Genomic DNA, 15935 nt, shown 5'->3' on the forward strand with positions numbered 1-15935 from the left:
GCCCTGCGCCTCGCCCTCCGGGTCAACCTCGAGGCCGGTGTCGGCGCGCTGCGGGAGCCGCGAGTCAGGAGGGGGGTACTGTCACGATTCCCACAGATGGTGGCGCCCCCTCCTGCTCGGGTGGCGCTCGGCGGTCGTCGTCACCGGCCTATTAGCTGCCACCGATTCCCTTTTGCTTTTCCCTTTTTTTATTTTGTGACACCTGTGGTCAATTAGCCATTAGAGGGGCTATTTACTTTAGCTGGCCCGCTCCTGTTCGTGCGGGATTAATGATTGTTTCTTGTCAGACGGTTTATGTTCGTGTCGACGTTGTTGGATGCCGTATGTATTTTCTCCCCTGTGTGTGGGAACATTTGTTTTTTGTGTGAGTGTATATTAAAAACACCACTACCCTGTGTTCGCTGCTTCCTGCGCCTCATTCCTCCTCCACGATTACCAAGCCGTAACAAAAAGACACATATCAAAATATAGACAAGACAAGACACACAAACTATATACAAGACAAAACATACATCAAACTATAGACAAATCAAAACACATCAAATTACAGACAGGACAAAACACACATAACACTATAGACAAGACACACTATAGACAGGACAAAACACACATACTACTATAGACAAGACACAATATAGACAAGACAAGACACACCAAACTATAGACAAGACAAAACACACATCAAACTATAGATAAGACAAAACACACATCAAACTATAGATAAGACGAAACAAACATCAAACTATATACAAGACAAAAGCACATCCAACAATAGACAAAACACACATCTAATTATACACAAGACAAGGCACACATCAAACTATAGACAAGACAAACATCAAACTACAGACAAGACTAAACAAAAACACATCCAATGATAGACAAGACAAAAAACACATCAAAAAACAGACAGGACAAGACACACATCTAATTATATACAAGACAAAACACATCAAAACTATAGACAAGACCATACAAATATCAAACTATAGACAAGACAATACAAATATCAAACTATATACATGAGACAAAACAAAACACATATCCAAAGATAGACAAGACACACATCAAACTATAGACAGGACAAGACACACATATATAAACTATAGACAAGACAAAACACAGAAACTATGGACAAGACACACATCAAACTATAGACAAGACAAAACACACATCAAAATATAGACGACAGGACAAGACCCACATCTACATATAGACAAGACAAAACACACATGAAACTATAGACAAGACACACATCAAACTATAGACGAGACAAGAAACACATCAAACTATAGAAAGACACAACACAAACTATAGACAAAACAAGACACACAACATACTATAAGCAAGACAAAACACACAAACTATGGACAAGACAAAAACAAACATCAAACAATAGATGAGACAAAACACAAATCAAACTACAAACAAGACAAAACACACATCAAACTGTAGACAAAATACAAATAAAACTACAGACAAGACACACACACACACACCAAACTATAGACAAGACAATATACAAATCAAACTATAAACAAGACACACATCAAACTATAAACAAGACAAAACACACATCAAACTATAGACAAGACAAAACACACTTCTACTTAAATACAAGACAAAACACACATCAAACTATAGACAATAAAAAACAAAACACACATCCAACGATAGACAAGACACACATCAATCTACAGACAAGACACACATCAAACTATAGACAAGACAAGACACACATCAAACTATAGACAAGACAAGACACACATCAAACTATAGACAAGACAAAATACACATCAAACTATAGACAAGACAAAATACACATCAAACTATAGATAAGACAAAACACGCATAAAACGATAGACAAGACAAGACAAAACACAAACTATAGACAAGGACAACATACAAATCAAACTATAGACAAGACAAAACAGACATCAAACTATAGACAGGACAAGACACATCTAATTATAGACAAGACAAAACACACATCAAACCTATAGACAAGACAAAACACACATTAAAACTATAGACAAGACACACATCAAACTATAGACAAGACAAAACACACATCAACCGATAGACAAGACAAAACACACATCAACCGATAGACAAGACAAAACACACATCAAACAATAGACAGGACAAGATACACATCTAACTATAGACAAGAAAAAACACATATCAAACTATAGAAAAAGACAACACAAATCAGACTATAGACAAGACAAAACACACATGAAACTATAGACAAGACAAGACACACATCGAACTATAGACAAGACAAAACACACATCAGCCGATAGACAAGACAAAACACACATCAAACAATAGACAGGACAAGATACACATCTAACTATAGATAAGAAAAAACACATATCAAACTATAGAAAGACAACACAAATCAGACTATAGACAAGACAAAACACACATGAAACTATAGACAAGACAAAACACAAAATCAAACTATAGAGAAGACAAGACAAAACAAACTATATACAAGACAAAACAAAAGCACATTCAATGATAGACAAAAAACAAAACACACATCAAACAATAGACAAGAGAAAACACAAATTAAATGATAGACAAAACAAAACACATCAAAACTATAGAAAAGGAAAAACAGACATGAAACTATAGATAAGACAAAATACACATCAAACTATAGACAAGGAAAAACACACAAAACTATAGACAGGACAAGACACACATCTAACTATAGACAAGACAAAACACATATCAAACTATAGACAAGACAAAACACACATGAAACTACAGACGAGACAAGACACACATCAAACTATAGACAAGACGAAACACACATGAAACTAGACAAGACAAAACACACATCAAACTATAGACAAGACAAAACAAACATCAAACTATATATGAGACAAAACAAAACACACATCCAACAATTAGACAACACACACATCAAACTATAGACAGGATGTCACGGTTGTTTGTAGAGAAGGACCAAGGTGCAGCGTGAGTAACGTTCCACATCTTTATTAATATATGAAAACTTCGCAAGACATACAATAAACTATAAACAAAATATCAAACCGTGACGACAGAGGTGCAACATGCACTAACTCAAAATAAGATCCCACAAACAACAGGTGGGAAAAGGCTGCCTAAATATGATCCCCAATCAGAGACAACGATAGACATTGTCTATCGTTGATTGAGAACCATATCAGGAGGCCAACATAGAAATATAACATCTAGATAACCCACCCTAGTCACACCCCGACCTAACCAAAATAGAGAATTAAAAGGATCTCTAAGGTCAGGGTGTGACAGTACCCCCCCCCCCCCCCCCCAAAGGTGTGGACTCCGGCCGCAAAACCTGACTCTATAGGGGAGGGTTCGGGTGGGCATCTAGCCTCGGTGGCAGCTCCGGTGCGGGACGTAGACCCCGCTCTGCTCGCGGATCTGTCATCCATGGTGGCGACTATTTTTGGGGATCATCGCCGGAGGCTCCGGACTGGGGGCCGTCTCAGAAGGTTCCGGACTGTGAGCCGTCTCAGGAGGTTCCGGACTGTGGGCCGTCTCAGGAGGTTCCGGACTGGGAACTGTCGCCGGAAGCTCTGGACTGGGAACTGTCGCCGGAAGCTCTGGACTGGGAACTGTCGCCGGAAGCTCCGGACTGGGAAGGTGCACTGGAAAACTGGTGCATGGAGCCGGGACAGGTGGCACCAGACTGATGACACGCACCTCAGGGAGAGTGCGAGGAGCAGGCACAGGACGTACTGGGCTGTGGAGGCGCACTGGAGACCTGGTGCGTAGAACCGGTGCAGAATATACTGGACCATGGAGGCGCACTGGAGGTCTGGAGCGTAGAACTGGCACAACCCGTCCTGGCTGGATACTCACTTTAGCCCGGCAAGTGCGGGGCGCTGGCACAGGACGCACTGGGCTGTGAAGGCGCACTGGTGACACAGTGCGTAGAGCCGGCGTAGGATATCCTGGACCGAGGAGACGTACTGGAGACCAGGAGCGCTGAGCCGGCACAACCCGTCCTGGCTGAATGCCCACTCTAGCCCGGCAAATGTGGGGAGCCGGCAACGAGCGCACTGGGCTGTGAATGCACACTGGAGATACAGTGCGTATCGCCGCATAATACGGTGCCTGACCGGTCACGCGCTCCCCACGGTAAGCACGGGGAGTTGGCTCAGGTCTAAACCCTGACTCCGCCAATCTCCCCGTGCCTCTCGGGCTTTCGTTGTCGTTCTAACTCCTCGTATCGTCGCCGTTCCTCTCTTGCTGCCTACATCTGCTCCCTTGAACGGCGATACTCTCCACTTCGCGTCCAGGGCCCTGCTCCACTCATGATCTCCTCCCATGTCTACTCATCCTGGCCACGCTGCTTGGTCCGTTTTTGGTGGGATCTTCTGTCACGGTTGTTTGTAGAGAAGGACCAAGGTGCAGCGTGAGTATCGTTCCACATCTTTATTAATATGTGAAAACTTCGCAAGACATACTATAAACAAAATAACAAACAGTGACGACAGAGGTGCAACATGCACTAACTCAAAATAAGATCCCACAAACAACAGGTGGGAAAAGGCTGCCTAAATATGATCCCCAATCAGAGACAACGATAGACAGCTGCCTCTGATTGAGAACCATATCAGGCCAACATAGAAATACAACATCTAGATAACCCAACCTAGTCACACCCCGACCTAACCAAAATAGAGACTTTATTATCTCTAAGGTCAGGGCGTGACACAGGACAAAACACATAAACTATAGACAAGACAAAACAAACATCAAACTATAGACAAGACACAAATCAAACTATAGACAAGACAAGACCCAAATCAAACTATAGACAAGACAAAACACACATCAAACTATAGACAAGACAAAACACACATCAACCTATAGACAAGACAAAACACACCTCAAAATATAGATGAGACAAAACACGCATAAAACTATAGACAAGACAAGACACATCAAACTATAGACAAGACAAAACACACATCAAACTATAGACAATACAAAACACACATTTTAATCTTTCACAAATAACAGATTGTGTTAGTGTGTGTGTGTTTGCGTGCGTGCGTGCGCATGTGTGTGTGTGCATGTGTGAATATACCTTACATTACAGACTTAAAACTTTATTGAAGTTTAGGTTGTATAAAACATATCAACAATACAATAGAATGAGGGGTTACAGATTTTTTTTTAAGGTTTCTATGAACCATAGAAGTTGGCTCAACAAGTCTGGACATTTTAGAGTCAGTGAGTACTGCAAGGCACTCAAAGAGGTGAGAAAGATGCGAAACTTCGGCTTGAGTCCCAAATGGCACCCTATTCCCTATATAGCACACTACTTTTGACCAGAGCCCTATGACCTTATGGGCTCTGGCCAAAAGCATTGAATAAATATGGGGAATAGGGTGCCATATAAGATGCACCCTGAGTTATTTACCTCCTATTTTCATTCTCTGTTTAGAGTTACGTTAAGCTATGTCCTATTCATTGTGAATTCTTATATGCTTCAAACACATCAATCTCACTCCCCGGACACACTGTACTCATCCTGGTCTGACCAGGTAAAAACAACATCCTCGCGGTTAATCTTATAGAAGGAGAAGAGCGAAGGATTTCCCCCACTTATCTCTGGCGTAATTCATGGAAGAAGCACAGTTGGCTGCAGTGTTTAATTTAGTTCAATGATAAAGAGAGTGGAAGGTATTATGTTTACAGGCCTGTTTCCTAGCTCCTAGCCATAATGTCAAGATAGAAGAGGGAAGGGAGGAGAGAGAGAGGGTGGGGAGGTGGAGGGGGAGAGAGAGGGGAGAGGGGGGCGAAGGAGTGACCCATAATAAAGTAAATAATGTGGCAGAGAAAGCAGACCGGTTTGATCTCCTATTGCTCTATTTCACAGGTCTGACCATTTTCATTAAGTAATGGAGTTACTGAGTAACTCATGTTATATCATGATAATACAATTATACTTTTCTCTAAACACGTCACTACAATACACACTATTCATAAAAATGTTATAAAAACATATTTAACTGTAGAATGAAGCATGATATAATGTATATTGTAAAATAGGAGGCTTTTGTGGACATGTAGTCTCCAGGTAAGTGTCCTGATTGGCAGAGCTGAGATAGACACTTATCTACTGCCATTCAGTAAAACAAATAACAGGTGTTTCAGTAACACCTGGTTCATTTGTCAAAGAACACATTTTTTCTCAATACTGTCCCTAGAAAAGTGTTATTATAATGAAATGCTACATCACGCATAATCAAGGCACTGTCGCATGAAAGTAGTGATGATAGTACAATACTCCACTATAATAGTGGTGTGGCAAGTAGCCTAGTGGTTTAGAGTGTTGGGCCGGTAACCGAAAGGTGGCTTGTTCAAATTCCTGAGCGGCAAAGTGTAAAAATCTGCTGTTCTGCCCTTGAGCAAGGCATTAACCCCCAACAACTGCTCCCCGGGCGCTGTGGTTTAAGACAGCCCCCTGCACCTCTCTGATTCAGAGGGGTTGGGATAAATGTGTTAGACACATTTGGGTTGAGTGCATTCAGTTGTGCTACTGACTAGGTATCCTCTTTCCCTAATAAATCAACTCTTCTCTCTCGCATTTTTTTTACAGGCTCATACATCTCTCACACAGCTCATTAAACGACCCTGACAGAAAGCTGTTTAATACTGACCTCTACTGGACAATATCAGAAGCTACACGCTATAAACCATAGCCTGGGACAAGTTTTTCAAAAGTTATCTGATCGGAATTCGGCCATCGGATAGGATTAAATGCATAGAAATGGAACGAATAACTAAATTATATGCCCTTTCTTTTTATTCTATTTCTTTGCATTTAAATCATACTGATTTCCGAAATCCGATCAGATAGATTTTGAAAAACTGGGCTCTGGATCACGAATGATTTACGATTGTGGACAATCAGGTCAATTGTGAGTGAGAGTAATGTATACACGGACATCTGAAAATAAAGGCAGTGTGTTTGGTGCTAGTAGTTCTGTTTCACAGGTTGTTGCTGTGATGTAGTAGGCCGTGGCAGAATTGGCCATTGGTAAGGCAGGGCTGGAGTCATACTGTCCAGTAAGTATGCAAGGCTCATGTTAATGTCAAGGCTGGGGTCCTGGGAGTCGGGCTAAGCTGTGTGCAGGCTCCTAAAGATGCTGTGTCCCGTCAAGGCTTGGCTAAGGTCCTTACCCAGACTTACTGCTGGGTAAGGCTCTTAGGCTGTATCCCAATTCTCCACCCTTCTCCCACAGTGTGCACTTTGAGCTTCCAATATTGTTAAATCCATGACAGAAAGTGTGCAAGAGCATACTGTGGGAGAAAGGTGGAGAATCAGGATACAGCCTAATAAGTCAAGTGTGGGTGAGTTAGTCAGAGATACTGAGTCCTGGTTCTGGATGGACTGGATCAGTCAGGGTGCTGGGCAGGGCCAGTACCAGGGTCCCTCTCCTGCATGGCTCTGTCCCCCTGTCCTCTCAGCGCCAGGTAGCGTTGGACTACCACAGCCCAGTCTGTCACTTGCTCCACGCGAACCTGGCCAGCCAGCCTGGAGCTAGAGGGGAGGGGCTGGGCCTGGCCATCTGGGGGGGCATAGAGAGAGCTTGAAAGATAGGAACAAGAATGTAGGAACTATTTGTTTGTTGGAACTTTTATTCATGAGAATCAAGAATGTAATATGCTGAAACGTATTTTTTTTCACGTGCCATGCATGTATGTATGTATCAGATAATATTAGAACACCAAATCACATATGCATTACCAAATAATTACTTTGAACAGTTCATTGAAGTGAATTGAAATACATAAAATCTGTGAATCTCAATCAATTGAAATCAGTGAATTGAAATGGATCAGTCCATTCAGAGCCTCACCCTCAGGTAGGATCTGTGTCCTTTTGTTGGTCCTCATCCAGCCCAGGGAGGTGTGAGCTGGTATGTCCAGAGAGCGGGGGTCAGGCCCAGGCAGACCCTCTGCATCCTCCTCTTCAGTCATCAGGTCCCGGCCCTCTGTAGAGCAGATCTTACCTGGGGGGTTATACATAACACATACTGAGTGTACAAAACATTAAGAATACCTTCCTAATATTGAGTTGCACCCCACCTTTTGCCCTCAGAACAGACTCAATTTGTCGTGGCATGGACTCTACAAGGTGTGGAAAGCGTTCCATAGGAATGCTGGCCCATTTTGACTCCAATGCTTCCCACAGCTGTGTCAAGTTGGCTGGAAGTCCTTTGGGTGATGGACCATTCTTGATACACACAGGAAACTGTTGAGCGTCAAAAACCCAGCAGCGTTGCAGTTGTTGACACAAACCAGTGTGCCTGGCACCTACTACCATACCCTGTTCAAATGTACTTAAATCTTTTGTCTTGCCCATTCTTCCTCTGAATGGCACACATACACAATTCATGTCTCAATTGTCTCAAGGCTTAAAAATCCTTCTTTAACCTGTCTCCTCCTCTTCAATGAAGTGGATTTAACAAGTGAAATCAATAAGGGATCATAGCTTTCACCTGGATTCACCTGGTCAGTCAATGTCATGGAAAGAGCAGGTGTCCATAATGTTTTGTATACTCAGTGTATATATAATACATGATGTAGCATTACACTCATGGTTTGCCTCCTTGAGAAACAATCATTTGTAGTGGTTAAAACTGCCAATATTGAATCTATGAATTCCCTGAACAAGGTAGGAACACTAGTATGAAAGTCACCTCCATGTTTGCAAAGCACCTTGGCGAAGAAGAAGAGGTTGGTGAAGAGGTTGAATGGAGACGGCGTGCCCGACTTCCTACTCATGTCCCGTATGAGCACAGCCCGGCCAAACTTCCACTCAGTGTCCGAGCGGGCCTGAATGCGCTGGTAGGTGTCACTCATCATGGCAATGAGCAGGTTGATCAGCACGATCACCGTCACCACCAGGTAGATGCCAAACACCAGTTGGGCCACCACGTTGGCAGCCGGGGACGAGCCCTCCAACATAGGCATGTCATTAGGCTCCGTCAGGCCGAAAAGGGCGAAGAAGAGCAGGACCGACACGTTCCGAGGGGTGGGGCCTGCTGTCTCTGGCTTCTCAAAGGTGGCATTGTAGACGGCACACAAGCTCATGGTGAAGGCGATGTGGAAGAGCACCAGGATGACGGCAAACCTTCCCAGATCCTTCATCAGGTCACTGATGAGGATAGAAGCCAAAAAAAATTCAAAAATAAGGCCTTATTATTGCAGATAATACTTAAGTGAACAATAACAACATATTTACAGAGGTACAGTGCATTCGGAAAGTATTCAGACCCCTTGACTTTTTAAACATTTTGTTACGTTACAGCTTATTCTAAAATGGATTCAATGTTTTTCCCTCATCAATCTACAGTCAATACCCCGTAATGACAAAGGGAAACAGGTTTCTAGAAAATTTTGCAAATGTATTAAAAATAAAAAACAGAAATACGTTATTTATGTAAGTATTCAGACCCTTTGCTATGAGACTCAAAATTGAGCTCAGGTGCATCCTGTTTCCATTGATCTACAACTTGATTGGAGTCAACCTGTGGTAAATTCAATTGATTGGACATGATTTGGAAAGCCACACACCTGTACCACAGTAATGTACCACAGTTGACAATGCATGTCAGAGCAAAGCCATGAGGTTGAAGGAATTGTCCGTAGAGCTCCGAGACAGGATTGTGTCGAGGCACAGATCTGGGGAAGGGTACCAAAAAAATTCTGCAGCATTGAAGAAGTTTGGAACCACCAAGACTCTTCCTAGAGCTGGCCGCCCGGCCAAACTGAGCAATCGGGGAGAAGGGCCTTGGTTAGTGAGGTGGAGATGGGAGAACCTTCCAGAAGGACAACGATCTCTGCAGCACTCCACCAATCAGGCCTTTATGGAAGAGTGGCCAGACGGAAGCAAATACAGGTGTGCCAAGCTTGTAGCGTCATACGCAAGAAGACTCCAGGCTGTAATCACTGTCAAAGGTGCTTCAACAAAGCTTCAACTAGTCTGAATACTTATGTAATATCTCAGATTTTATTTTTTAATAAATGTGCAAACATTTCTAAAAACCTTTATTTGCTTTGTCATTATGGGGTATTGTGTGTCGATTGATGAGGGGAAAAAACTATTTAATCCGTTTTAGAATAAGGCTGTAACGTAACAAAATGTGGAAAAAGTCAAGGGGTCTGAATACTTTCCAAATGCACTGTAGGAGCAGAGGAAGACCTGTTTAGTTGCAGTATCAGTCCTGCTGACATGTTGATCTGCTCCTACCTAGTAAATAGCCTACTTGTATAGTTTTCTCCACTGATCTTCTCTCACCTGATGATGATGGCCCAGGGGCCGAACAGGTGGTGGAAGGTCAGGAACTCCAGCAGCTGGATGAAGCCTAGAGTCATGGCCACGGCTAGTAGGACGTTTCGGGTGAAAAGGCAGTGGAGATGGTAGTCGGGCCAGAGCTGGAGAACCAGGGCCAGGAGATGGCAGAGCAAGGCAGCGGTGGAGAAGCCCAGGACAAGCACTCGGATCCAGGCTAGGCCATGGCGCTCCCCTGGCTGAGTGAGCTCAGACACCAGCATGCCCCCCAGCCAGGCCAGCAGCAGCCACTCACTCCATCCAGGCAGCAGGTGACCCATGTGGATGGGAATCAGCGGGGGGTAGGCGATGGTGAGGATGAAGAGGGCCAGGAGAAAGATGTGGGACACCAGGTAGCTCATGAACTTCACGATGGGGATGGTGTTGAACCTGGTGTGGTTTTGAAAGACTTTACATTAAATCCTAAAATAATATTCAATCCCAAGATAATATTGTCTGGCAATCAACTATCATACAAAACTGTCATTGATTCCCCGGAGGAGTTTATATGTTTTAAGTTAATTGCTGAATAATTGATTCATGATTGGTCAAAAATAGCGAGTCTTAGTTCTCTTTTTGTAACTGGTAGAGTTTGAGATACAATGTTTGAATGTAAACACATCCCACTCGGCACAAACTGGTTGACTCAACGTTGTTTCAATGTAATTTGTCAATGTATTGTGACAAGGAATCTAAGTGAAAAAAAAAAAAAAAACCAGTTGTTTTGAGGGTGGAATCTCAACCACAGGATTATGTCATCATTGTAAAAAATTTACATGATCAGAAAACCCCCCCCTGCTATTTATTAGGTCTCCCATGCAGGGTTTTAACCAAGCCTGGTCCTGCTTAGTGTGGACGTTGGTCACTGACTACTACCCATGTGCTATCGCAAGAATGATTATTGAGAGATCTCGTAATAACTAAATATATTCACTGTATCTATCTAAATTATTCCAAAAGGTAGGTTTAACAGAGCAAATGAAATGTAACCATACTTTATAGGTCATATATTATCAATGAGACTATTTAGGTCTATGCAGCATTTGGGATGTCATCAACAGCTATTGCTTCAATTCAACCCATGGTTTAACTAAAAATAGACAATACATATAGCCCTAAGGTTTCAAACTTTGGTTGATTTCAAATGTAATCTTCAAGTTAATCATTAATATGTTAGAGTCACGTCTCCATCTCAACCAAAAATCTAAGTTAAAGAATACAACTAAATCAAATCAAACTTTCTTTAAAGTACATTTAAACGTCGATAAGATTAGATTTAGTCCTATTCTTGAACTTCGATTTTTGGTTGAGTTGGAGATGTTAATCCAACATATCAATTATTCATTTGTAGGCAAACTGGATATAGAATTGTGTTTGTTGTCAATGCAACCAAATATGAACAGTTAAAGGAGATTCATCTTCTGCTTGGATAGTTCCATCTGTGCCACTGACTTAGTCTGGCTTTAATTACAGTTTGTCTACAAATTAGTAATAGATATGTTCGATTCACGTCTCCATCTCAACCAAAAATCTAAGTTAAAGAATAGGACTAAATCAAATAAAACTTGAAATGCACTTTAAATAAAGTTTGATTTGATTTAATCCTATTCTTTAACTTTGATTATTGGTTGAGATGGAGACTTGAATCCAACATATAAATTATTGATTTGTAGAAAAACTGGAATTAAAGCCAGACTAAATCAACTATTCAACCATTATCCTTTAAATGGTGATATTTGGTTGCGTTGACAACAAAACACAATTCAATATTCTTTTGTAATACAGTAAATAGCCTAAAGTTAAGGCAAACTACAAACTAATGTAACAGCATTTATTCAACCTTAAAATGAGTAACACATCCATGGCCACAGTTTGAGGTTAGCCTACTGTAACTATATATGTATTCTTATGTAAACATAGAAAGCGTGCATGTTCAAGATTGCATGCAAAGGTCTCAGGTCTGTGGAGATCTTCACAACATAAATATCTGTGCAGAATCTCGAACAGCATTGATCACTTGCACCATGTACTTTTAATGTAATCTCAACTGCTATCCAGGTCATTTGGTTCTGCTATTAGATGAAGCACAGGGATAACACATCTATTTGTTGTAAAAATACAAAATATCTGACATTGTTTTCCCATTTTTCTTTTAAATGGTTGAAAGCACAGTGATAACACATTTAGATGAACCAAAAACCTGACATTGTTTTCCCATTGGAATTTGGTTCTGCTTTTAGATGGTTGAAAGCATAGTGATAACACATTGGTCATTCTACAAACTTCTGGCTGACTTTCTGAGTTGGTAAATAAAGGTTGAAATCTCATTTATCAATATCTACCAAATATTACCCAAATTTCCACGTTGAAATGACGTTGTGTGTCCAGTGGGTTAGCCTCAAAAGGGCTCCCATTAATAAAGGCTATGAACCTGTATCTATGAAAGTCTACTCTGTACCTGTGTTTGAGAGGCAGTGAGACGAACAGCCACAGTGGAGGGCAGAGCAGCAGGCCAAAAAACAGCAGCAGGATCCTCCAGGAGTCCCACTGCAGACTGCCATACCACACCTCCGTCATGTACTTCTGGACAGCCGGGTGGGCCACCACTCCCTTCTGCCTCCCCTCGATCAGGCAGTCCAGCACGCTGGCCCCTCTATGGTCCACCGCCGTGAGTACGGCGCCGGCCCCCCTCCCCCCGGCCGAGGCCATGCTGAGCAGGTCAGAGGCCAGGCTTTCACAGTGGTGGGCTGCCGCCTGGAGGTCCACGTAGCGCTCCTTCTCCCTGAGGGCGGCTAGGCTCAGGGCTCGGGACAGACGCACGGCCGTGTCCAGGGGAGCAGCAGAGTGAAGAACTAGCTCCTCCAGAGTAGTGTTGGAGTTCAGTTTCCCACACACCATCAGGTCAAACACAAACTACAGACAACACACACCATCAGGTCAAACACAAACTACAGACAACACACACCAACAGGTCAAACACAAACTACAGACAACACACAGCATCAGGTCAAACACAAACTACAGACAACACACAGCATCAGGTCAAACACAAACTACAGACAACACCACCACCACCCAGGTCAAACACAAACTACAGACAACACACACCAACACACCATCAGGTCAAACACAAACTACAGACAACACACACCAACACACCATCAGGTCAAACACAAACTACAGACAACACACACCATCAGGTCAAACACAAACTACAGACAACACACAGCATCAGGTCAAACACAAACTACAGACAACACACACCACCAGGTCAAACACAAACTACAGACAACACACACCAACACACCATCAGGTCAAACACAAACTACAGACAACACACACCAACACACCATCAGGTCAAACACAAACTACAGACAACACACACCAACACACCATCAGGTCAAACACAAACTACAGACAACACACACCATCAGGTCAAACACAAACTACAGACAACACACACCATCAGGTCAAACACAAACTACAGACAACACACACCAACACACACCATCAGGTCAAACACAAACTACAGACAACACACACCATCAGGTCAAACACAAACTACAGACAACACACAGCATCAGGTCAAACACAAACTACAGACAACACACACCATCAGGTCAAACACAAACTACAGACAACACACACCATCAGGTCAAACACAAACTACAGACAACACACACCATCAGGTCAAACACAAACTACAGACAACACACACCATCAGGTCAAACACAAACTACAGACAACACACACCATCAGGTCAAACACAAACTACAGACAACACACACCAACACACCATCAGGTCAAACACAAACTACAGACAACACACACCAACACACCATCAGGTCAAACACAAACTACAGACAACACACACCAACACACCATCAGGTCAAACACAAACTACAGACAACACACACCATCAGGTCAAACACAAACTACAGACAACACACACCATCAGGTCAAACACAAACTACAGACAACACACACCAACACACCATCAGGTCAAACACAAACTACAGACAACACACACCAACACACCATCAGGTCAAACACAAACTACAGACAACACACACCATCAGGTCAAACACAAACTACAGACAACACACACCATCAGGTCAAACACAAACTACAGACAACACACACCATCAGGTCAAACACAAACTACAGACAACACACACCATCAGGTCAAACACAAACTACAGACAACACACACCAACACACCATCAGGTCAAACACAAACTACAGACAACACACACCATCAGGTCAAACACAAACTACAGACAACACACACCAACACACCATCAGGTCAAACACAAACTAGGTACTGATCAGCAACATTGATTTAAATATGTTCTGGCAGTGCCTGTTCTATTAAAATTGTGGTTTGCTGACATCTTGTGGTTAGACTAGAAAGAAAGTAGAAATTATAGGGAGAATATTGAAAGGGAAAGGGGATACCTAGTCAGTTGAACAACTGAATGTATAAACTGAAACGTGTCTTCCACATTTAACCCAACCCCTCTGAATCAGAGAGGTGCAGGGGGCTGCCTTCATCAACATCCACGTCTTCGGTGCCCGGGGAACAGTGGGTTAACAGCCTTGCTCAGGAAAAGAACGACAGCCAGAAAGAGAGAGAGAACACCAACCTTCCTGTCCTCCAGCAGTCTCAGTATGTTGTTCTCTTCTCGTCGTAGCAGAAAGCTAACCGTCCCCTGGTGGTTATCCCCGGCAGCGTACTGCAGTGGCGTTCGTCGCCCATGGCACTCTATACTGGCCGACGCCCCACTCTCCACCAGGAACCGCACCATGTCCAGACAGCCTGCTTTGGCTGCGTAGTGGAGCGGGGTCCAGCCACTCTAGAATTAGGGGGGGGGGGGGGGGGTATCAGGTGTCAATGGAATTAGTGTGTGATCTGGAATAGTTTTTTTAATTATTGTCACCATAACATCCTCATACTCTCCCAATAATGTCTCCATAACATCCTCATACTCTCTCCATAATATTTCCATAACATTCACTTACATCCTCATACTCTCCCCATAATGTTTCCATAACATCCTCATACTCTCCCTATAATGTTTCCATAACATCCTCTTACATCCTCATAACATCCCTATACTCTCCCCATAATGTTTCCATAACATCTCCTTACATCCTCATAACATCCCTATACTCTCCCCATAATGTTTCCATAACATTTCCATACATCCTCATAACATCCTCATACTCTCCCCATAATGTTTCCATAACATTTCCATACATCCTCATACTCTCCCCATAATGTTTCCATAACATCCCCTTACATCCTCATACTCTCCCCATAATGTTTCCATAACATCCTCATACTCTCCCAATAATGTTTTCATAATATTCCCTTACATCCTCATAACATCCTCATACTCTCCCCATAATGTTTCCTTAACATCCTCATACTCTCCCAATAATGTTTCCATAACATTCCCTTACATCCCCATAACATCCTCATACTCTTCCCATAACGTTTCCATAACATCCCCTTACATCCTCATACTCTCCCCATAATGTTTCCATAACATTCCCC

The 15935-nt window shown here is 42.7% G+C and overlaps 1 protein-coding gene across 1 annotated transcript in view; it reads right to left on the reverse strand.

Moving 5' to 3' along the window:
- Positions 1–5122: 5122 nt before the first annotated feature.
- The window catches only part of trpn1 (transient receptor potential cation channel, subfamily N, member 1), a 44283-nt gene continuing 33470 nt past the window's right edge, over positions 5123–15935 (reverse strand). The window contains exons 25-30 of the mRNA XM_014142698.3: positions 15022–15231; positions 12834–13288; positions 10343–10765; positions 8742–9199; positions 7899–8051; positions 5123–7607 (exon numbers count right to left, since the gene is read on the reverse strand). Coding sequence (XP_013998173.3) covers positions 7435–7607; positions 7899–8051; positions 8742–9199; positions 10343–10765; positions 12834–13288; positions 15022–15231 — 1872 coding nt within the window. The 3' untranslated portion in view covers positions 5123–7434. The remainder of the gene's footprint in view (positions 7608–7898; positions 8052–8741; positions 9200–10342; positions 10766–12833; positions 13289–15021; positions 15232–15935) is intronic.

The sequence above is a fragment of the Salmo salar genome, chromosome 14 (assembly GCF_965601325.2).
Source record: "Salmo salar chromosome 14, fSalSal1, whole genome shotgun sequence".
Taxonomy (NCBI): domain Eukaryota; kingdom Metazoa; phylum Chordata; class Actinopteri; order Salmoniformes; family Salmonidae; genus Salmo; species Salmo salar.